The sequence below is a fragment of the Exophiala bonariae genome (assembly GCF_035927105.1).
Source record: "Exophiala bonariae strain CCFEE 5792 chromosome Unknown scaffold_7, whole genome shotgun sequence".
In the NCBI taxonomy this organism is placed as follows: domain Eukaryota; kingdom Fungi; phylum Ascomycota; class Eurotiomycetes; order Chaetothyriales; family Herpotrichiellaceae; genus Exophiala; species Exophiala bonariae.
Genome location: NW_027042482.1, coordinates 799,520 through 821,230, shown reverse-complemented (window position 1 = coordinate 821,230; position 21,711 = coordinate 799,520). Strand labels below are relative to the sequence as shown.

General features: G+C 50.4%; 9 protein-coding genes across 9 annotated transcripts; 3 read left to right on the top strand and 6 right to left on the bottom strand.

The window, feature by feature from the left end:
• Window positions 1-944: 944 nt before the first annotated feature.
• LTR84_012307 (uncharacterized protein) lies at window positions 945-1,220 on the bottom strand (the record flags this gene model as incomplete). Its single annotated transcript, XM_064855831.1, has 1 exon — window positions 945-1,220. The coding sequence occupies one exon, from the start codon at window positions 1,218-1,220 to the stop codon at window positions 945-947; it is 276 nt and encodes a 91-aa protein (XP_064708491.1).
• A 581-nt stretch (window positions 1,221-1,801) lies between these two features.
• On the top strand, window positions 1,802-4,108 carry LTR84_012306 (uncharacterized protein; the record flags this gene model as incomplete). The annotated part of the gene is made up of 1 exon (XM_064855830.1): window positions 1,802-4,108. The coding sequence occupies one exon, from the start codon at window positions 1,802-1,804 to the stop codon at window positions 4,106-4,108; it is 2,307 nt and encodes a 768-aa protein (XP_064708490.1).
• Window positions 4,109-5,398: 1,290 nt separating this feature from the next.
• On the bottom strand, window positions 5,399-7,967 carry LTR84_012305 (uncharacterized protein; the record flags this gene model as incomplete). Its single annotated transcript, XM_064855829.1, has 3 exons — window positions 5,399-7,148; window positions 7,208-7,782; window positions 7,833-7,967. The coding sequence occupies 3 exons, from the start codon at window positions 7,965-7,967 to the stop codon at window positions 5,399-5,401; spliced, it is 2,460 nt and encodes an 819-aa protein (XP_064708489.1).
• Window positions 7,968-10,457: 2,490 nt separating this feature from the next.
• LTR84_012304 (uncharacterized protein) lies at window positions 10,458-11,509 on the bottom strand (the record flags this gene model as incomplete). Its single annotated transcript, XM_064855828.1, has 3 exons — window positions 10,458-10,952; window positions 11,054-11,170; window positions 11,243-11,509. The coding sequence occupies 3 exons, from the start codon at window positions 11,507-11,509 to the stop codon at window positions 10,458-10,460; spliced, it is 879 nt and encodes a 292-aa protein (XP_064708488.1).
• Window positions 11,510-13,619: 2,110 nt separating this feature from the next.
• LTR84_012303 (uncharacterized protein) lies at window positions 13,620-14,787 on the top strand (the record flags this gene model as incomplete). Its single annotated transcript, XM_064855827.1, has 3 exons — window positions 13,620-13,707; window positions 13,837-14,592; window positions 14,660-14,787. The coding sequence occupies 3 exons, from the start codon at window positions 13,620-13,622 to the stop codon at window positions 14,785-14,787; spliced, it is 972 nt and encodes a 323-aa protein (XP_064708487.1).
• Window positions 14,788-14,979: 192 nt separating this feature from the next.
• Window positions 14,980-15,896, bottom strand: LTR84_012302 (uncharacterized protein; the record flags this gene model as incomplete). Its single annotated transcript, XM_064855826.1, has 2 exons — window positions 14,980-15,721; window positions 15,853-15,896. 2 exons carry the CDS (start codon window positions 15,894-15,896, stop codon window positions 14,980-14,982), a joined length of 786 nt encoding a protein of 261 aa, XP_064708486.1.
• Window positions 15,897-16,312: 416 nt separating this feature from the next.
• On the bottom strand, window positions 16,313-17,769 carry LTR84_012301 (uncharacterized protein; the record flags this gene model as incomplete). Its single annotated transcript, XM_064855825.1, has 2 exons — window positions 16,313-17,523; window positions 17,763-17,769. The coding sequence occupies 2 exons, from the start codon at window positions 17,767-17,769 to the stop codon at window positions 16,313-16,315; spliced, it is 1,218 nt and encodes a 405-aa protein (XP_064708485.1).
• A 158-nt stretch (window positions 17,770-17,927) lies between these two features.
• On the bottom strand, window positions 17,928-19,555 carry LTR84_012300 (uncharacterized protein; the record flags this gene model as incomplete). The annotated part of the gene is made up of 2 exons (XM_064855824.1): window positions 17,928-18,328; window positions 18,589-19,555. 2 exons carry the CDS (start codon window positions 19,553-19,555, stop codon window positions 17,928-17,930), a joined length of 1,368 nt encoding a protein of 455 aa, XP_064708484.1.
• A 1,351-nt stretch (window positions 19,556-20,906) lies between these two features.
• LTR84_012299 (uncharacterized protein) lies at window positions 20,907-21,700 on the top strand (the record flags this gene model as incomplete). The annotated part of the gene is made up of 2 exons (XM_064855823.1): window positions 20,907-21,099; window positions 21,174-21,700. The coding sequence occupies 2 exons, from the start codon at window positions 20,907-20,909 to the stop codon at window positions 21,698-21,700; spliced, it is 720 nt and encodes a 239-aa protein (XP_064708483.1).
• Window positions 21,701-21,711: the final 11 nt, after the last annotated feature.

Here is a 21,711-nt window from a genome sequence, read left to right as displayed (position 1 = left end):
GTGTAAGTGGGTGAGTGAGTGAATGAGGGAGTCGAAGCCAGTCCGGGGTAAATATGTCAATTGCGGAATCCATATGACGACAGGTCTTCGGCCCAGGGATTAAATTATTCGGAGCTCATTTATTGGTTCTCCCTCTCTCTTTATGAAAGCATCATAGTTACCACTATTGATCTATGCACGGATATATCATGTTTTGATACAAGGAGACTATGAAGGACCTTTGGTATCAAGATGTGGATTTTTCTATACAGTGGCTGGCTCATATGTGTGCGCAGATAATATACAATATTGAAACATTCCCCTACTATTCCAGTTCCGTTCTTCGCCTCACTTCCATGCTTCGGGGTTTGAGGACTACGATTTGTAGTGATTCGCGAAACCACGGTCCCATGCTCTCGATCTTGGGCACAGCTTCGTCTCATCCATGACTCGTTTACGGGCTCTCCAACATGTGATGTTCTCCGAACTTGGATCGCTTGCACTTTTGTGAATATCGGTCCTGCTAGCAGTTCGTGTTCCCAGCGAGGCAGGCGTCTTCTGTATTACTCAGTACTGAGTCTGATGATCAGGGAAGAAGCGAGCTGAGATAGATTCCTCAAGACTTCGATACCAGAGAAGCCGCACATGGCAAGCAGCTGGGAGTGAAGAGCTGATGGTCCCCCCGGTCGCTGGCAGCCAATGTCGTGTTTGCAGTCTGAGGCAGTGGCCTGCTAGATGTACGAGCCGTCTCCGGGGGACCTCGATTTGGCATCTGGGTGCTTGTATGTGGTATGGTCGCACCTAAGCTCCGTGTCAGGGTGGCTTTGTGCTCTAGTCCATTGAGTCGAGACTATGGCCGACGATCAGCATCTGATCGAAGCGACTGTGCAACAAGAGAAATGTGGCGCCGTTCATCACTTCAGTCAGTTCGATGAATGCCTCTTTTCTGCATCCAGCTTCAAAATCTAGGCGATAGACTTCTGGTCCCTGGCCCGAGACTCGATGTAGAATCCGGCGTCCGGTACTCGTTCTTGGTGGACTTGTTGTTTGGTCAGGGGTTTGTCGACCTCGCGGACGGCGACCAGCTCTTTAACTTTCATAATTTGACCGGCCACAGAAGGCTCGACTGGGTGGAAGACGGTGGCCATTCGTTTGCGCAGACCAAGAGCTTTGAGGACGTTGGCTGATTTACTCGGGAGACCGATGGCGGATCTGATAAGGGTGATTCGGAAATACGACATGTTGATTATTGCTGTCGGAGAGTGCGTACAGAAACGGGTTTTTGTGTGCAGGATGATTGGTGTTGTTGAGGATGAAGAGGTAGCTAATCCTGATGACCTTCTAACTCGGACTTGAGGATGGGAAAAAACAGGTGCGACGTGGACGTGTATACTTCGCAGGAGTAAGAACGGTACGGGAGTGCACTGAATCATAAACGGCATTATATGTTCCGCTCAAGGTAGTGTTCTGACTGGGTTCTAGGCGGTGACACGCCGACGGCCGTCCCCTAAACCAGCACGTTATGGGCATCTCCTGGCTCGGCTACTCTATAACTTTGCCCCATAAGGCGTTCTGAACTTGGGGGCACCACATTCACTGACCCTACCTCTCGTTAGGCTGCGTCCCACCTCCAAATCGATCAAGTATTAACAGCATGCAACGACTTCACAATCCCCTGACAGCCTTCTTCTCTTGATATCTAGCAGGGCTGTGATCTGACTTCCGGTGGATCTGATTCATGCAATGTTGAGGGAACGCGACAGTCCTAAGAGTACTCCCTGAGTCGCTGTCGCCAAACCCCTTTCACTCTCTCTCCGCAAGCATGGCTTCCAACTCTACCGCGAATGGCACCGTTGGCCTGCCACGACTTCAAGATGTCCTACGCACCCCGGAAGATCTAGAGAAGATCATCAGTCTGAAGGCCGAGATTAACCGCAAGAAAAACGATGTGGATGCCAGATTACGAGAAGGTCTACGAGAGAATCTCGACAGTACGCAGAATGGCATGTCGACGCTGTCCGAGGGTCAGAAACTGGTCGGACAGATTAAGGAAGAGATGAAGAGTATTCATGATCTCTGTGAGCAAGCGCAGGCAATAAGAAAGAACTTCCCACAACTCGACTACCTTGCAAGAGTCCATCGCAACTTCGAAGCCACCAGAGCAATGCAGGCAGGTCTGGATACGTTCGAAAAGGATTGTTCACTTGTTCAGAGACTGTTGGAAGATGACGAGGCTGACTTGGAGAATCAGCCCAACTTACTCGAGGCACACATGCGATTGACTCGCCTCCGTGATTTCCGCGATGAGGCTCTGGACCAGATACGAAAGGGAAAGGACGCCAGTCTGGAACAAACCTTGCTAGACTGGTTTCAACAACTCGATAACATCATCGAAGTGTTCGACGATCATATTGGCCAGGTCTGCCTGAGCCTCATCGAACTAGTTCAGAGAGATAACAATGGCATAATTGTTCGTCTGGCCATTGTCATTGCTTCGGAGGAGAAGAATGATGACCGAGTGCGAGCTTTACAAGACGCGCAGAAGGATCACCAAGACCTGGTCAGCAAATTTACATCCTTCACAATAGGTCCCAAAACAATTCGTGGGTATAAGGAGAAATTCCTTCAGGCCATCGAAGCCGTTGCTCAAGCCAAATTCGAAGAGACAAGGCAAGAATTTCAAGGCGATCCTGACAAGCTTGACAAGCATACGAAATGGTTCTTCAATGACTTGTTTGTAGCCAAGCAGGGCATGCAAAACCTCTTTCCCAAAAAGTGGAAGATTTATAATACCTATGTCAACATCTATCACAGACTCATGCACGACTTTCTCATTTCTTTCGTCGATGATGAAAATTTACGCTCTCAAATGATGCTTGCTATTGTACACTATATCGAAGTGTACTATAAGAAAATGAAGAAACTCGACTACACCCAGTCTATGTTAAAACCTCATGTACTGGATTCACGAGAAGCAGATTTGATTCGGGATTACAGAAATCTGATTACAAAAGCTCTCAATTCTTGGATCGACCGGATGTACGTCACCGACAGAAAGAATTTCTCTTCACGTTCGGCAGAAGCTATCGACCAAGATCCGGATGGTCATTTTAGAACGAAGACCCTCGGTGACATGTGGCGAATGCTACACGAGCAGGCTATGGCTGCTGGTGATTCTGAACGTGAAGATGTGGTAGAGGGCGTCATGAGTGCCATGTTTAGCGCTCTCAAATCGCGACAGCAACAATGGGAGAAAGTTATCGATGAAGAAGTGGATCGGTATAAAAATCCTTCACCTGAATTGCTCGAAACCTTACAGCCACTTCAAGATTGGCTTTTAGCCATTGCAAACGATCAGATTGCCTGTGTCGATGATGCTGCAGGAGATGTTGTAGACGATCCTACCGCTCAAAAAGGATATCTAACTCGTTTCAGAGAAGATTTCATCAAACTACCCACACCACCGTCTGCCAAATTCATGTCAACGAATGGCGTCACCGAAATGGATGCATTGCGGGATGGTTATGTAGATTTAGCCACCCATTGCATCAATCGCTTCGTTCTTCTCATCTTCAGAGTCGACTTCCGAACCATTCTCACGGAGCTTTTCGTCCCCGGCAAATGGTATGAACAGTCTGCAATTCAACGAGTTACCACCACTTTCGACGACTACATTTCGGACTACAATGCTGTCCTCCACCCTTCACTTTTGGATATCATGATTGAGGAGCTTTCCGATGGCCTTCTGATCCAATATCTGACTCTGATACGTACAAACAAAGGCGTCAAATTCCGACGAGGTGAACCATTCCCGGCTAGATTTAGGGATGACGTTCTAGCAGCGTTTGCATTCTTCGAGAAATATCCCGACGCATTCAACGAAACCATCAAGCCAAAGTGGAAGGCTGTAAACTTCACTGTGCAGCTACTGGAAGCTGACAAGATGGAAGTGATTGGTGTTTACGAACGGTTCAAAACAGAATTCTGGGACCTTCAACTGTCGTGGGTTGAAGGGATTCTAAAGACCCGTGATGACTGGGATCGTGCTATGATCACTGCTGTTAAGCAAGCTGCCGCAAGCACATACACAGAAAGAGGGATGGATACGATAATGGGCAAGGTCAAGTGATGGAATTAAACTTGATGTTTGGCATGTCCAGGTGATATCAATGATTCACCCGGGCTGGTGTCAAGACATTCTACGCAAGTTGGCTACATGTCACTAGAGAAGCATCCCCAGAGGCATGGCATAGGAGTATGCATATTTTCTATTACGTCGCTCAGTCAGGGTCATGGTTCGAGATCGATCACCCGAGATCTTCGTCTCCAGACGCCTGGCTCAACGGCCCAAGATGGTCAAAGCAAATGTAATAAGAAGTCTAAGCCCACCTAGAGGTACTTTACAGCAGATCGTGCACACTTTCAACAAGCCATCTCTCTTGTTTGTGCCAGGAGATCTGCGAATACGGTCTAACAGATCACTCTGGCTATGACCTTCGGAAAAGGGCCCTCGAGCTGTTTGGTTTCACTGGTATTCGACCTGCATCAGGTCCAGGAATGGCCATGAGCCTCGCAGAAGGACCTGAACTTCTTTCCCGGTCGAAAAAGCCATGGAGAACACAGATAGAAACATAACATCATGTTGGAATCTAGCTAGCTCACTGTTCGATGTAAAGCAAACAATAGATATTGTGTCCCATACATGTGGCTTTTTGCCTCTCGTGATGGAATTTGAGTTTATGACGCGTTACTCGCCATCGGTTATCCCCTCGTGTCAGATGTTCTAATTTCATCAGCACCGCGAGTTTCATGGCAAGGCTCGAACAAGTACGATCACGCAGAAACCGACAAACTCACTTATGTAGGGAAAGCACGGACTCTTGGAGACGTTTGGTTTTGTGGCTGGGTTTGAAGAATGATGAAGCGAACAAGGAATATGATATACAGAGAGATATATATAACGTTCTTTGGATTTTCAAAACAAACAGGAGGGAAAAAGAGAATTTTCCAAAGACACACAAAAATGCCCAAACCACAAATATCAAAGACAAGACGTACTTTCCAGCCACACAAATCGTTCGAAAGAATAGTGTGGACAGGCCGTATTCCGCTATGCAATATGCACATGACACAACATACACAAACAAAAAGCATGTGACGCTGAAACCCTCGCATACCATTGACACAATCCACGCAGAAAGGGGAGGGGGAGAGAGGATGAGATGCGGTGGGTTGTTGGCTGGTTTCCTCCTTCACACTCGTTTTTCTCAACATCCTACTTCTTGCTCCTTGGCTCAACAGCCGATGCTCAACCATACTCATCCGAATCCCGTTACCCTCCCTCCTTGTCCTCGCCCTCCTCGGTGCAAAATGCAGATAAACAAAGAATCAGCTCACAGGCCAAACCAATGGCTGTCGTCTAAAACAACAGTCCAGCAACAGCGACAGCCAAGCACACAGCCACGCTCATGACCGTGCCAGGGAGCTGAGCCTGGGCAGCGGCACCGGTGAAGGTGGCGACGTTAGCGGGCTTGACGCCGGTGGCTGAGGTGGCGGCGGGGCTGGCCGGCGCAAAGGGGTTCGAGCCCACGGGTGCAACGGTCACGGCGGTGGCGCTGGAGCTGGGTGCGAAGACGTGGGGAGCGGCGGGCGCGGTCGGCGCGGCGGCTGGGCTGGGCCATACGGTGTAGGGTGTGGCGGCGGGCGCGCCAGTCGGGATGGGGATTGTCAGCGTCACCGTCGATGTGACCGGGGGCTGGGCGATGGTCACGATCGTGGTTGTGAAGCCGTGCGGGCAGCCGTTCGAGTCAACGGGCCACACCCATGGAGCGGCCGTGGTGCCCGGGTAGACCGTCAGTGTTGTGGTCGCAGTGTAGGTCCTTGTCACGAAGGTGGTGTGGTCCCAGTCTGTGTAGTGGGTGGTCCAGATTGTGGTCGTCACAGTTGGGCCGTGAGGCTTGCTTGTCGTTACTGGCGCCACCGTCGTGCTGGAAGTCCAGTCTAGCCATGGCTCGTTGATGCTGCTGGTGCTGCTCGTCTGCGCTGGGTCGACGGGCTTGCTGGTTGTGCCCCAGTGTCCTCGAGTGGTGGTCGTGGTGGTGATAGGTGAGACTGAGGATGAGGTCCAGTCCTCCCATGGGTTGTTGGTGCTACTGGATGAGGTGGTCACTGGGCCAACAACCTTGGAGGTGGTGGTGGTGCTGCTCGAGGTCCACTCGCCGGGTCCGTGGGGACGACTGGAGGTGCTGGTTGTGGTGGTTCCGGGGGCAGCAGGAGAGGTTGTGCTCGAGGTTTCACCGCCAGGTCCATGAGGATGGCTGTAGGAGCTGGTGGAGGTGGTGCCCGGAGCGGCGGTGGTGGTGGATGTGGTCACTGGTGCAGCAGAGCTGGTGGTGCTGCTTGTGGTCTGCTCGCCAGGTCCGTGAGGGCGAGTGTAAGAGCTCGTGGTAGTGGTGGTCGTGGCTGGAGCTGCAGAGGTGGTGGTGCTTGTCGTCTCATCACCAGGTCCATGAGGACGGCTCCAAGAGCTTGTGGTCGTGGTGGTGGTCACTGGAGCAGCAGGAGATGTTGTGGTCGACGTCGATGTCGTGACTGGAGCCTCTGTTGTCGTGGTTGGATGAGGTCCGTGAGGGAAATCAGTTGTTGTCCAGGTTGTCGTGGTAGTAGAAGGAGCAGCAGGAGTAGTGGTTGTAGTGGTTGTAGTGGTTGTTGTTGTCGACGTTGTGGTAGTGGTTGTCGTTGTCGACGTCGTCGTTGTGGTAGTGGTTGTCGATGTAGTGGTTGTGGTTGTAGTAACAACAGGAAGGCAGGACAATCTGCCGAATGCTGCCTTAACATTATCAGCAAAGGGCAAACCATTGGCTTGAGTATTTCTGGCCGATTCGGTGGCTTCCCAAAGCATGACACCACCAAAGATGCCCTGATATCTGGGGTTGCATGAGAATTCCTCGAGCAAAGCTGTCGTCTTTTTCAGGTCAATGTAGAAACCAGGATTGGCGGCGGCTGGGGAAGCAGGCAGTCCCAAATAGAGCTGGATGTTCTTGTTCTTGGAGTTAGTCTTCAGCCAGTCAACCCATCCAAAGGAGACATCAGTGTTTTTGTTCAAAGTTCCTGCGGCGTTGAATAGCGATGCGGCAGAGCATGCATCAGTGTTGTAGTATTGAACCCAGCTGCAGTGTTCAGTTAGCTAACAATGACCTCTTCGCGGCGCAAGCGAATTTTGACTTACACATAGTCAATGATGGAGTTCTGGATCGCGTCACTCAACTGAGGGTCGTTGGTGAAGCATTGGGGAGCAGCAGAGATGATGAGTGGCTTTGGTCCAGAAAGTCGTCGGAGCTCATTGACCAAGTCGGCATAACCAAATCCACCACCGTTTTCGATATCCAGATCGAAACCATCAACAACAACACTCTTTCCAAAAGGTCGAGGAAACTGAATAAGATCTGGGTCTTGAAGAGGACCGAACGAACCCCAAAGGAAGTCAGCGAATTTTATGGCGGAGTCCTTGGAGGTGATTTTATTGTTGGGGGCGTGGCCTCCGATGGAAGCCAGGACTTTCTTTCCGAGAGCCTGGCATTTGGGAATATCCTCCTCGATCTGCCAGCATGAGGTAAACATCTTTGTCTGAGTCCCATCGGGGGCAACCCAGAAGGCGGCGCCACAAGCATTGGCGTAGTTGGTACCGGGATATCCATTGTTGCCCCCCTCATCGGGGAAAGAGTTGACGAAACCAACAGGAATCACATCCAGAGTGGTGTTTGCGCAGAAGTCGCCCAGTCTTATTTGATCGAATCCATTACCCTACACATGTTAGCGCAATTGTACCACAATATGTTTGTCTTCCTCCTCACCCAGTAGCTGACAAGCTTCGGGGGTGTGAATCCTCGTTTTGCGACAGATCGTGTCTCTAGGATCGGCGATGCGAAAGTAGTAGAAATCAAAGCAGCCGTAGCCAGTACGGTGGCAGTGATTGTGGTTGTATACATGTTCTGGAATGTCACGTGTTCGGGGTGGAATCTGGTGGTATAGAAAAAGAACGAATCAAAAATTTCACAGCACAGTAGTAAATGAGTGTCTGGACTCAGAGAGTCCGAGCAAAGGAATGACTGGACGCAAGCAAAAGCTCGCTGGCGCAATAGTAAGGACCGTGGTTAAAGGAAAGTATAGAAAACGGAAAGAGGAAAGGGAAAAGAGAAGGATAGAAGACAGGACACACAAGACAGAAGGAGGTCATATGCAGGCCTGCCCATGATGGAGTAGCACGTTTGGAACTCTAGATCCCGCTCCACTTTGTTCACGATGTTGCCATGCAATGCGGTACGAATTATCCGTACCCATATCCATATTGGGTCACAACATGTCCCTCCCACCGGCAATCTGAGAGACTGGGGAGACTGTGACCCAGCTCACCGGTTTGCCAGGTGACGCATCAAGGTGACAGGATTTTCAGCCTAATGGATGAATAGCGGTAATAGGAGCGCGAAGTTTCAAAGAGTTGATTGGATAGAAGAACCAATTTGATACTTCTAGGTTGCATCTACCGCGTACGCAGGTCGAGGCAGTCTCAAGAATAGCACACACCCGAGGGGTTAGTCCTTGAATAGGTAAGCAAATCGGAAGGAAAGGGTTTGGACTGTATGAACTCGGAGTAGTCAGGTTCATAGTATGAAATGAGAACGGGGTTCCACTTCGGTAGTCGAACCCCTAGTACGCGGGTGAGGTGGATCAATCAATGGTGACACGTCTTCGTGAAAGGTGTGGAAGAGGTGTTTTGGTGTTAAAAAGACAGTCAAAGAGAAGGCTTTCATGGTCAAATCTCCGGACCAGGCTGTGTGTTCGCCAGTGGCGTGGTCAGGGGATCGAATGAGGGTAAAGGAGGACTCGAGAAAATCTGGCTAAGGGGGTCAACTAAGCATTATACTAGCCCTCTTTGGGCAAGGCTCCATCATGTCAGGGGAAATCAACCTTCAACGGCGCCATCTCCTCCAGCCGTCAGGGATTCCATGTATCCCCTCAATGACCCTCATCTGTTCCGTTCTAACCAAATTGTTGGACGCCTGATATTGAGACTCTTCCCCATGGACAACAATGGCGCATCAAGTCAGCCACAGACGAGTGCCTTGCGCAAGAAGGTTGTTCTTGCGAAGCTTGTCTACACCGTACCAGAGGGAGCAGGTACTCGTAAGCATGATGTCCAAGAACAACCAATAGTCTGACCGTTGAAACATCTCGTTCTTCTCGTTTCTGAAGCATGGGAGAGGAAGAGCCGTCAGCAGATTCTGTGAGGTTGAGGGGGATTCGGCAATAAACTTGGTTTCCTTGGACTTTTCACCATCATGTTTGGCAAAGTGTTCACTCGAAAGGCCATTTACCGCGCATCTCCTGAAACGATTCCTATCCTATGAACCAGGAAATTGCCCGACAGAGTACTCCGTGCTGGGCTTTGAGAAAGAAGCGAGATGACTAAAGTAAGGAGATCGCTTCCGCAACTGTTTCGGCTACTGTTACGAGGTACAGATACAACTGTAAGATCTCCGTATAGAGTAGAAAGTAAGTCGGAACCCGTCTAGACTAATCACCCGTAAACTCATGTCCGTGCATGGTACGTTTAACTACGAGTAAGCATGTTTTACAATCTAAACACACAAGGTAAATCGAATCGTGAAACCGATATCGTTTTCTCTTTATCCTGACCGAATCCCGAAAACGAGACATGCAGATTCATATGATGACTCACGAGCATTGAATTTGAGCTGCCAGTCTGCCACGCGTTCTGAATTTTATTTCCATATCATAGAATCTCATTTCCCATTGTGGATCGGGTCATGTCAACATCATGTCAGGATGGGCCGCCCCGCTGATTTTTCAAGGTCAACAAACAGCGTACTCGGCATGATTTATCCGCATATTGCGATTTCCAAAATCCTGTAATCTCGCATTGTTGGTGTGTCGAATTGGCTGCTTTTTCGCAGTGTCGAACTTCAGCAGCAGAGCTTGGCTTAAATCTATAGGTATTCATGAGGCTTGATGTTGCATGTCTGGCTTTTTAAGAGTCCATGTTCGAGGTTGTCCTGGGTCCTGCATACGGTAAGCTTGTGTGTTTTAAGAAAGAAAGATTGATGAACATCTTTGATCAACAGTGATCAGCACTCGCTTCCGACTTTCAACAAAATCGTACACATGTCAGTCAGCATGCCGAAAGATCCGATCTCGAATTTCCATGCTCGAGACCAATAGTGTTTGATACACATATATCGGCCCTCAAACAGGCAGCTGATCGGCGCTTCTCACATGCTTATTTGAACTATTGATTGTCATCAAACCCTAACCCAACCATTCCACTTCAACCACCAATACAAGAGAGCAACGTGCCGTTTGGGAAAACCATGGATGAAATGAGAAATAATCTTTTTAGACAATAAGATTTCCACCAGAGGCGACCGCCGTGACCATCGCGACGACTAGATATATACCTGCTATCCTGAAGGTACATGCTTTGTTGCGATGACTAACTGAAGATCTAGATTGTCGCTACTGGTCTTGCTAATGACCTCTTTGATAGGACCCGTGAACCGCTTTCGCGCACGAACAACGTAGTTGATGACAGCAAAAACCATGACGGCAACAAACACTGGGGAGGCGTAATTCATATTGACCCCTGTGACCGGGAGTACAGGTGGAAACGGTAAGAATATGATGAGAACGACACAGAATGTGGCTGCCAGAATGTTAACCGCCAGACCAATCTTACCCATTGTCCATGGTCTATAATCGATGGGGTTGGGACGGTTGAAGCGTCGGATCGCAAACAGGATTGTGGGGATGGTGCAGGAGAAATAGAATCCCAGTGTCGTCAATGAGATCAAGGCGTTGAATGCGGTTGTCGAGCCGATGTTGATACGCGAAAGTAGTGAGACTGCCACGGTAAGTGAGAGAACCGCGTTCGTCGGGCATTTGTTGGAGGTAGATATCTGGGAGAATAATTCTGAGAAAGGTAGGCCGTGATCTCGAGAGAAAGCCCATATCAAGCGCGAGACCGAAGCCATGATCCAAACAGATTCATGGAGAACACGATGATCACTGCAGTCATCATTGCAGTCGCGGCTTTCTGGTTATTTGTGGCTTGAAGAAAGACAGCAATGATTGGAAATCCAGTCGGAGTGGCGAGGACTGCTTCAGTATCTGTGATCTATTGAATAGTCAGTCAGCTATCCAGCCGGGTAGTCAAATGGCGCCCGCCGATCCCAGAGATGTTACTTACACTGTACAAAACGGTAAGGATATACGCAAATCCAGCCAAGCCGTTGATGATGACGGACCAAATCATTGCACGGGGTACGTTAAGTGCAGCATTGTAGCTTTCTTCCGACATATGAACAACTGCATCAACTCCAGCCAAGGCGAAGGCTGGTGTCAAGAAACCCAAACAGAAGCTGACCCCATCGCTTTTCCAACCACCAGCGTTGATAAAGGTTCCCCAGACGTTGTTATTGCTTGTCTTCTCTCCAGTGGCCAAGATACTGATCATGACGATGACGAAAAATAGAACATGAAGACTACCTCCCAAGGTCTCCCAAAGGGCAATAGTCTCTTACCGACAGTATTTCCAAGGGCTCCGAAGATAGCTGCGGCGATCATCATTAGGGTGGCATGCCATCTCTCCGGGGTATAAGAGGAATAATTGAGGGCCGCAGCACCTTGAATCATTGTGGCGATCAGGAAGCACACCGATGCAACAGCTGCGACCCAACCAGTTACAGTCACCTAGCCTTGGATGTAGGAGATAAATGCTCACCATTTGACAGGAGAATGTTCAGCACTCCAATGATATTGAGCACCAGCGATTGGCGATCTGAAACCTGTGTCAATCGGGGTGCATGTTGACTGCCCATTGCTTTTGAACCTTACATTGACGCCATCTCTGCCAGTGAACCTGCAACGCAGAGAGTCCCTACCACGGAGACGATGAAGCCATAGACGACCGACGCTGGTCCACCATTGGTATGTGCTCCTGCAAACAAGGCACTGGTTGCTTCCCAAGTGCACAATGTGCATGCTGACATGCCCAGCAAAGCCCAGAAGTTCCATTCTCTCTACGAAATCTGGCTCAGCCAGATATCCTGGACAAGCATATTTGGGAGGAGAGTCACCTCGAGCACCTGCTTTTTGCCAGCGACTTCCAGAGCCGCAGCATCCGAGTCGTAGACGGTCATCTCGAGACAAGTCCAGAGAATGTCACTGAAGACGCAGCGCAACAGCAGGAAAATAAGAGTAAGTGCGACTTCAGGCCACAGTTCGAGCGAACGGGTGGGCTGTCAGTATTCTTATGGGCGAATGATGGGACTGCGGGTTCATGCACATGGTGTGAAGCTGGACAAAGCACAGGTTTCATTCATCTCAGAAAGGCAGGCGGTAACATGGTTCTGTACAACCGATCGTGACAGATATTGGTTGGCAGCGCATTCCCTCTAGGTTGAGTTCTGGTCCAGACAAAGAACCTACGAGTAGGGGTGACTCGCGTAGTCTGTAGACGGTACTGATGTAGCATACTCGACCAGACGAGTTAGCCCAGGATCCTTCTCCAAGTTAGAAAGAGTGGTGATCATGAAGCAGGACTGCCAATGATAAGAACGAGTTAGATGTTGTACAGACGCCACGGGCATCGGCGCCGGGACACAACTAGGGGTCTAACTGCCGGTTAAGCTTCCCTTAGCCTGCAGATACCTACGAGTACGAAGTACGTCGTACCCTAAGTATCCGTACCTAAGTAAGTACTCAAGCACCCCTAGATAGTAGATACCGCCAGGATCGCCCTTGGCAGTGTTTAGTTGGAGCTTGGCCTTCGCCTATGCCCCATTAGACCTTTTCCTGGAGTTCGATCATCAGAGCAAACTTGGTCGTTCCTAGACGTTACAGTAGAGTGCGAAAAGTCCGGCACAAGAGGAGAACTCGTCGAGATGGTGACATTTGTCAAGAAGACGTGGGAGCCAGGCTGTCAGTGTGGGCGAGCACTACTAGCAGAGAATAGAAGGACGTATCCTTAGGCCCTGGGGGGCATGGCCTGGTCTGCAGAGGCAGCAGTTGACCTATCGTAGACTGGATTCGTCCTTTGAGCCAGGGGTCATGTCTGTATCCCTCTGCTGTGCAACATGGAGTGCAGCGGTGTCTGCTGTCTACGCATGATGTTACCGATCTTGAACGGAGAATAACCATGTCGATGCGGATGTATAGCCGATATCCGATGCCAAAGCGTGTCTAGACGAGCATTCCCTCGCAGGGCTGTACCTACCCGACCTCCCAGGGGCTCTCGATACTCAATACTGAAAGCCTATCAACCAGCGCATTATCGACAGTCAGGTAAGCATTTATTTTAGGCCCCTAGGTGCCACACACTTATTAAGTACACGGCTAAAACCGCGGGGGCGGCACGGCATCGGCTTCCCCGCACGGGCGATGATTCAATCACGAAAAATTTCTGGGAACTTTTCTCCAATGTTGCACCAGGCGCCGCCGACTTTCCGGAAATCCCAAAAAATTGCACAGAGGCTGAACTCGACGACTTGTCTATCACCACAGCAGTTTCTCTGGTCTGTGTGTTATACGAAACTCTCTACAATCATCAATTTGAGAAATAAATAATGTCGGATGCAGGTGAAGACATCGCGACGGTCTTCGAGGAGCTCGGAGACCTGGAGAAGGAGTTTGCCGACACGGAGCTTGATGCTCGTGAGTTCGCTGTCCCAGGCTGCAGGCACTACATACATTATACCTGCTGCTGCTGCTGCTGCTGCTGCTGCGAATCAACGGCCGCACCTTGAAGAACTTGCGCTGACTGAAATTTATGAAATCAACCAGTTCGCCGGAAGGAATTCGCTCTGAAACCACTCTACGCAAAGCGCCAGGCATTGCTCGAGCGCGTACCCGGATTCTGGCCCACCGTTTTCGGAAATGCGCCCGAGGAAGTCCAGCAGTTTTTCTCACCTGAGGATCTCAGCCTACTCTCGTCCCTCATTTCGTTCTCGGTCGACCGATATCAAATCCAAACAGAATCGAAAGGCGAGCCGCGCAGCCTGCGCTTCACGTTCGAGTTCGGCGCGAATGACATCATCGAGGATGCGAAGCTGGTCAAGGATTTCGAGTATCGGGCCGGCGTGCCTGGTGGGAGTGGCAATTTCGTGTCGAAGCCTGTGGCTATCAAGTTCAAGAATAAGAAGAAGGACGTCACACATGGTCTGCTGGACGCCGCGGTCGAGCTGTATTCGGCTGAAGAAGCGCTCAAGTTGAAGAATGGGGATGGTGAGATCGACATTGTTGACCGTGAGGCTCTGTGGCAGCACGAGAAGCTGCGGCAGAAGATGATTAAGTTGGACGAAGAGCCCGAGCAGGAGCCGAGCTTTTTCAACTGGTTCGGTTTCCGTGGTGCCGTGAATTCCCATGCGGAGCGCGAACCGAAGGTTTCCACCACCAATGGTACCAGCAGTCCAGATGAAGAGGAGGAAGGAGACGATGATGATGAAGACCAGATGTTGGAATTGGAAATATTCCCTGCAGGCGATGATGTCGCCATTACTCTGGCGGAAGAGTTATGGACAGATGCCATGGACTTTTTCAGTAAGTGCTTCAGATTGTAGCGTTGTTGCTCCCGAGAACTAGACGGCTTGCTGACTCTCAAAAACAGTGTCTGCTCAGGATGAGGGTGCATTCGATATCGACGAAGATGATGAGGTGTCAGACGACGACGATGAAGCACCAGAGCTGGTCCCGGTGGAAGATGACCGCCCACGGAAAAAGCAGCGCAAAGCCTGATCGATTTCACTTAGGTTCCTGGCGCTTTGTCTCTCGGGCTCTATTCTTTCTCATTTTCTCTTGTGGATTCTGGATCGGTGAAAGGCTCGATAGATGGCGTATGGTTTGAACCTCGGTTTCGGGAGCAATGTAGATATCGGCTGGAAGAATTTGGAGACTCGGTTCTTCCTTCACAGCCAAACCCAAAACAACTTAAATGACGATGACCAATATCAATAGGATGATCAACACGAAGATCAAGACCGCGATGCAGCAACTGCTGTAGGTATCCTCGTTCCTCCTAATAACCTCCCCCACCTTCTTGACACCGACGTTCAACTTCCCGCCAACACGATCGGCCAACGTATCCACCTCGTCGAGCATGTGTCCTTGCTCTTCCAGCTCGCGCCCCATATCGACTGCCTGGCCACGTAGAACGCCGACGGACTGGAACACGCCGTCGAGCTGCTCGTCCTGCTCTGCCATCATTGTCTGCTGCTGCTGTGCCTCGAACTCGCCGTAGGGATCGTCGTTGTCGCCATCACCGTAGTTATTGCGCTCGTCGTCGAAGGGCGCGAGTGGTCCGGAACCCTGCGTCGGCCGTGTACCTTTCCCATTCCCTCCAGACGCAGCCGTCGACGCAGCGACATTCGTGTCGTGCGTCACGCCTTCTAGTTCTCTCCGCATGCCCTCCACCTCGGCGCCGACATCCTTGATGAACTGCTTGCGGCGTTGGACTTCCGCGACATCGAGTCCGAAGCGGTAAGGGTCGGATTCCACTGCGGAGACGGAATCGAGGAGGTCTGCGAGGTCCGTGTTGAGGGTTTCGAGGTTCGTCGTCAGGTCGGCGCGTGATTGTTGTAGCTCGGGGCTTGTGCTTGATGTCGAGATCGTGCGGATCCGTAGATAGCTGGAGAACAGGTGGCGGGTCGAGGTGAGTGTTGAGAGGACATCGCTGCGAGTCGATTGTGTGGTTAGCTACATAGATATGCATAGTGAGGGAGGCTTCTGGTGATCTCGATGGTGGGGAATCATGTGTGCTGGTGGTGGGATGCAGATCAAGTGGGAGGGGAGGGGGATCTGTACGTTTGCACTTCGAGGAAGGGATCCTCGGGCTGGGGAATCGCCATATTCGGAGTCTTCGACAATGCTGGGAGAATAGGTCTTGTGGGGGTTATATCATGTTCACGATAATATGTGGAAGATGGTGGTATTATTGGGGCGTGAAGAGAAGATCCCGGTCATGTCATAATGGGAGCCTTGTGGAGACGATTTCGTAAATGGCCAGGCTGGCTCCGATCTTCAAACACTCCTTACTGCTGTTCCTCAGGTATCCCTATACAATACTTTCTATTTTGGAATGCTATCATGGGTAGAGATACAGTCAGAGTGTGATTTAATTTCTCACAGTAAGTAGTAATACACATGTCATGCCTCTATTCCTGGACTCCACTCCAAAGCTTCCGTGAGCCCGTCGTTCCTCTGATATATGCACAATCTGGCTGTTCTCCAGCAAAGCCGATAAACCTTTCCCACACAGTCATCCCTATGAATGTAATTGATCGTACATCAGCAATGCCCGCCTGGTCGGTAGACGCCCTGGTCCACGAGATTCCACTTCTGTACGAAGAATTTTGGCTTGCACATTTAACTTCTTGTTGAGCGTTGGTAGGTGGTCCTTCAGAGTCGCCTTGTCATCGCCCTTAATCGCGTCAAGCTTCAAGGCTGTCCTGATTGCTTCTCCAATGATAACTCCTGTTTCCATATCCTCAGACATGAATGCCATCTTCCTCATCTCGGCGTGTTTGCTGTCCTTTGACGCTTCGGGTCGAGACGGAGGCGGGTCCTGAATGACGATCGCCAGCTTGCTTGCATAGCTTGCTGCCTTTGTCTTAAGAGTCTGAGTTTGATGTTCCAGAGCCATATGCGAACTCAATTCCAGAAGCGTCGCAAGCACAGTAGGCTCGGACCGCGCATCAGTGTGGTCCATCGGCCTTGGGCCTTTCAAAGAGTTACGTGGTCTGTGTTCTGGGGCTTCGAGCATGAGAGCGACATGGTGAGCACGAGTCCATACTTTTTCCAGTGTCGCATCTTTGAATCCGTCCGCGGCCGCGCGTTGGTGGAACGCGATAAACAGCTCGCGCGCAACTCCCGGTCTGCATAATCTGAATTCTGTCTTCTCTGCTGAATTGGCGCAGTCCAGTAAAACACCCTCTTTTCCTGCCTCGCCGGCTTTCCGGGTCAACTGTGCCCAGTAGTAATCGGGCGGCAGAGCTCTGGCCATGACCAAGCCTTGGAGAAATGGAAGCACGTTGTTCCAGTTCGATTTTCCTTCTTCGAGTTGTGATAAAAATTGTCTCAGATAGAGACTGCGTGAGGGCTTCTCAAATGCGTTGGTGGTTCGGAGCCTGATCTCTTCCCCGTCGTCCATGGTGACTGTAACTCCAGGGTCCTTGTTTAGCAGTTCAAAATGACGTCTTTTGTAGATGAGCTGTTGATGTTGTTGGGAAAGGGCGGCGGGCATGAAAATCTTCTGCCGGACATCGGCTAACAGCTGGTCAAACTCAGGTTCCGCTGTGGGCTCAAATCTCGGAATGACTATATGTATATCAGCAACTTTGCCCTCAGCCACGAGACAGCGATAGCAAGATTCATACTCTTCAATCGTTGCGGAGTGGTGCTGAAGAGCCGCGGAGAACCACTTGTGACTGATGCGTGCCTCCGTATCCGACAACTTCGACATATATAGCGCAGAGGCTGTGCTAGTTGGGCCATACCTGCGCTGTGGGTAGATGGGAGTGTCAGCAGTAGCCGACAATGAGAAGGTGTGGACTGCGTGATGTCTTTCGCAAAAAGTATCGGGGATAATTCATTTCGAGTTTAAGTTGCAGGGAAACTCCAACGACAGCGTGATGTGCCAAAACAGCAAGAGATAGCTACCAGATATAGAATCTATAGCACGCTGCTTTAGAGGGCCTTGATCAAACACAGATCACCATTCATGGGAGGTGATCGATGAATCTACTTTTCGTTTATACGGCTTTCCATTGATCGAGTGTGACTGTTGCCTTCCGCATTCCGGTAAGCATTTATTCATGCGCTGTAGAAGACCCAAGCATCTCTTCATTTCCCTAAGAATGCTCCTAGAGAAGCAAGGCATATCACTCATGTGCTCGTCGAGTCAAGGTACAGATCAATCCTTCCTGTTGAACAAACCAGTGATTGCAGATCTCCCACTCCTTCTCCGGGTATGTTAAATCAACCTTGTACAATCGTAGTAGCTGTGGCAGCACCTTCTGCATCTCAATCATACTGATATTCCGACCAATGCATTTCCGACTTCCGCCACCAAAGTTGAGTTCCAAGATGTTATCCATTTGCTTCAACTGAGATTCTGATGCTTTCAGCCAACGTTCTGGCTTAAATTCATCTGGGTCGGGGAACACGGTTGCATCACGATTGGTCACCCATGGATTGATTCCCACAATAGTACCGCCTGGAATATGGTGGCCAGCGATTTCGACGCCTTCCGCGGGCACATGGCGTTCCATGAGTAGGCCGACTGATGGGTGAATTCTCATAGATTCTTTGAGGGTCGCATTGAAGTAGGGAAGGTGGGTTGTTGATTCTTTGTAGGTAATGGGCGAACTTAATCTACCTTGGTGGTCAGCCTGGTCGATCTCATCTACCACCGCTTTCATGCACTGAGGGTTGCGGCACAAGTAGTAAACTACGGCTCGAAGTGCTATGGCTGTTGTATCACTCCCTGTCCAATTCTTTTAGCATCACCATCTGTCGCGAGGGATTGGGAATATGACTCACCAGCAAAAACATTTGTCGAGAGATGAACAATAATATCTCGCGTGCTCATTTTGAGCGGGTCAGAAGACTTGACATATGCCCACCGTGAAAGCATATCTCGACCTTCTGAATCGGCATTGATCAATTCTCCATCTCGCTTAATGGATGCTCGACCATTGATTGCTTTCAGTGTGAACATGAGTACCTGATTCCACGTCTCCATTGCGGGCATCAGCATCGAGAAAAGAGGATTGCCAAGGAGAAACTTGTGGTATTCGGGGACTTGACCGCACAGAGATGCATAAAGCAGCATCCCTTCAATAGCGTGCATCATTTGATCAACATCTTTGCCCTGTTCCAGAAATCCAAGTTTGCTGGAGAATGTAACTTCCCCTATAACGTCGAAGGCAAAGTATTGCAGCCAAGCTCCCAGGTCGACAGGTTTCTTCGCACCCTCATACTCATCGAGGCGACTCATGAAGAGATTAATACACGAATCAATGGCTGTCTCTGATTCCAGAAGATTTGGCAGGCTATACGCTGCGCCGACTTTTCGCTTTTCCGCTCTATGATAATTTGGATCCCGTGTGGAGAATAGATTCATCTCCGGCTGTTTCTTCCACGAGATGCATTGGATGGGATAAAAGGCCGACTTTGTGTAGTTCTCTTTGATATTGTAAATGATCGGAATGAAACTCGGATCAGAGATCGAGACGTGATTGGGACCGATGCGGACAACTGAGCCATATTTTCGGTGCACCGCGATGGCGGTCAGGTGTGCTTTGCCCTTCCAGACATCATGCAACCTCCAGAATTTGGTATAGGCTGCCAAAGCCGGGCCAGGGACATTCACAAGGTGTCGTTGGAATTTATTCCATAGTAGCCTGAAGAGGATGAAACCCCCAAGTAGTTGGAGTGGGTATCCGAAGATGATGTATTGAAGCTGCGAGATGACAAGAGAGCTTCCCGAGTCCTTCGCCGGTGCCATTCTGACTTACTGACGTTTCTCATTCACACAGTGTAAGGTAGTCCAGTTGGCAAGGCAAAGATGTCTAACCTGGTAGGAATTCAGGACAGATATAAATACACGTCAATCACAGCCAAAGAGCCCGAACACGAGCTGCAGACGCCCACAGCCGTTCCAGCTCGAAAGCGAGGTCATCATCCGAGAACATCGTATAAAGACATACCATCTCCAGACCCCAGGCGCCCCCAGATATCGCCCCGCAAGCCTCTCTAATGTCAGGTTCATGGCAACCCGCAGTACACGGAAAGGGGAACCCAGGGAACCGAAAATGGCCACTTTCCGAACCGATGTGTTCTTCCCGGATTGTGGGAATGATTGTATTGAGATACAAAACAATTGGGCAACGAGCAAACCCATGCCTTTGGGCAGGGAGGGGAGATCCCTCCCTTGCTTTACTAGACTTAGTAATTCCTGTGTCTGTAGTTGAGGGTGAATCACATGTCTGGCGGGGTTGCCACTTTGCCGTTCGTGCGATTCGCACAAGGTAGTACAGGTTCCACATGATACATAGAAGCTTGGCGACAGGTGCTTCGCAAGGAAATGTTTGTGGAGATCTGCAGTCTAGTAGCAGTGGAAGAAGATTGATTCAAGCAGTTTCTGATAGTCACCAGCTCGACCCCAGGACTCCGGGTAGCCCAGGTCACCCAGCGGTTGGTCGGGCAATGCAGCTTCACAACTTCAATTTGAGTACGTCGGCCAGTGGAAGGCAGGCGATATGAATGAAGTTTAAGATGTCAACCATTTACAAGAGCCCTGGGACTTGGTTACCCAGAAATCCCATTTGATAACACCTTTCGTACTCTCACCTAATTGTTTCTCCTGCGAGAAAATTGACATGGCTGTCTGATCGTTAGGGAATAAACAAGAACTACTAACCAGCGGCGGTGAGCTGGACAGTGTAAGCTGCTTGGGGCCAACTCGAGGTTCATGAAGTGAATGCAAATCCAAGCATGCACAGAGGCGTGATTAATTGGGACAGAAGTCAACGGTCAAACACTTCCTATTTGGAGATCAGCATCGCTTAAACGGGAGATAGCCTTCCTTTTCCATGACCCAGCAAGCCAATTTCCATGTGTTCATCGCGAGCACAAATTCACTTCCAGCGAGCGAAGAGGTGAAGGATAGGTTTAGAGCAGCAGCAGAACTTAGCCTGCTCGAGCAAAAGCAGCGTGTATCTATCCCAAAGAAAGTTAGCGCAATATCAACTTGATCTTCCATTATTCGGCTTCACTACCATATTTCGCAGCATTGAACAACGCATCTCTTGTCTCCGCGCCCGACCGACGGCATCGGAGTCAAATATCTCTCAATCATGTCGCAATCGCTGACGACCCGAGTGTCGCCATGCTGCTGGAGGACACTGTTCAGTGAGCTCCGGCCACAAAAACAGGCCCGCAGAACCTATGTCCAGCTCCAGCGCGGCCCCGTCACAAAACTCGAACTTCCTACAAATCTACCCCCAGCCTATTGGTCGCAACTACCAGAGCGACTACGGCCAGACCGAGGTATGCAGAGACCCCGGAAGACTCTTGCCATACAATCTGTCCTCTGAGTACTAACATTTTCCACCCTGACACAGTCCGGCGAGAAATCATGATCTACAAACCACCCGTGTCCGCCGCAAAGACATGCAAGGATCCGGTGGCCCTGATCGAGCAACAACAACTATCCATCCTCGACCCGACAGGGGCGCGGTCGCGGCTGTTCTCCAAGACGAACCTGGAGCGCGCCAAGGTCGGCGACATCCTGTACACGACGTTCAAGTCCGGCGAGCCGTTCGCGGGCGTCATCCTCTCAATCAAGGGCTCGGGCCCGCACGCCTCGGTCCTCCTCCGCAACCACCTCACCAAGATCGCCGTCGAGATGAGCATCAAGATCTACAGCCCGCTCGTGCAGAGCATGGAGATTGCGCAGCGTGCGCCCAAGAGGAAGCGTAGGGCCAGACTCTACTATATGCGTAAACCGGAGCATGATCTGGGGAGTGTGCAGAAGGTCGTCGATCAGTATTTGAGGCAGCGGGCCTTGTTGACCGGTGGTGGTGGTACTGCTGGGAGGACGACGGGCCACAGTCGCGGTGGCTTCAAGGGGAAGAAGGGGAAGAGATAGTACTGGGATTT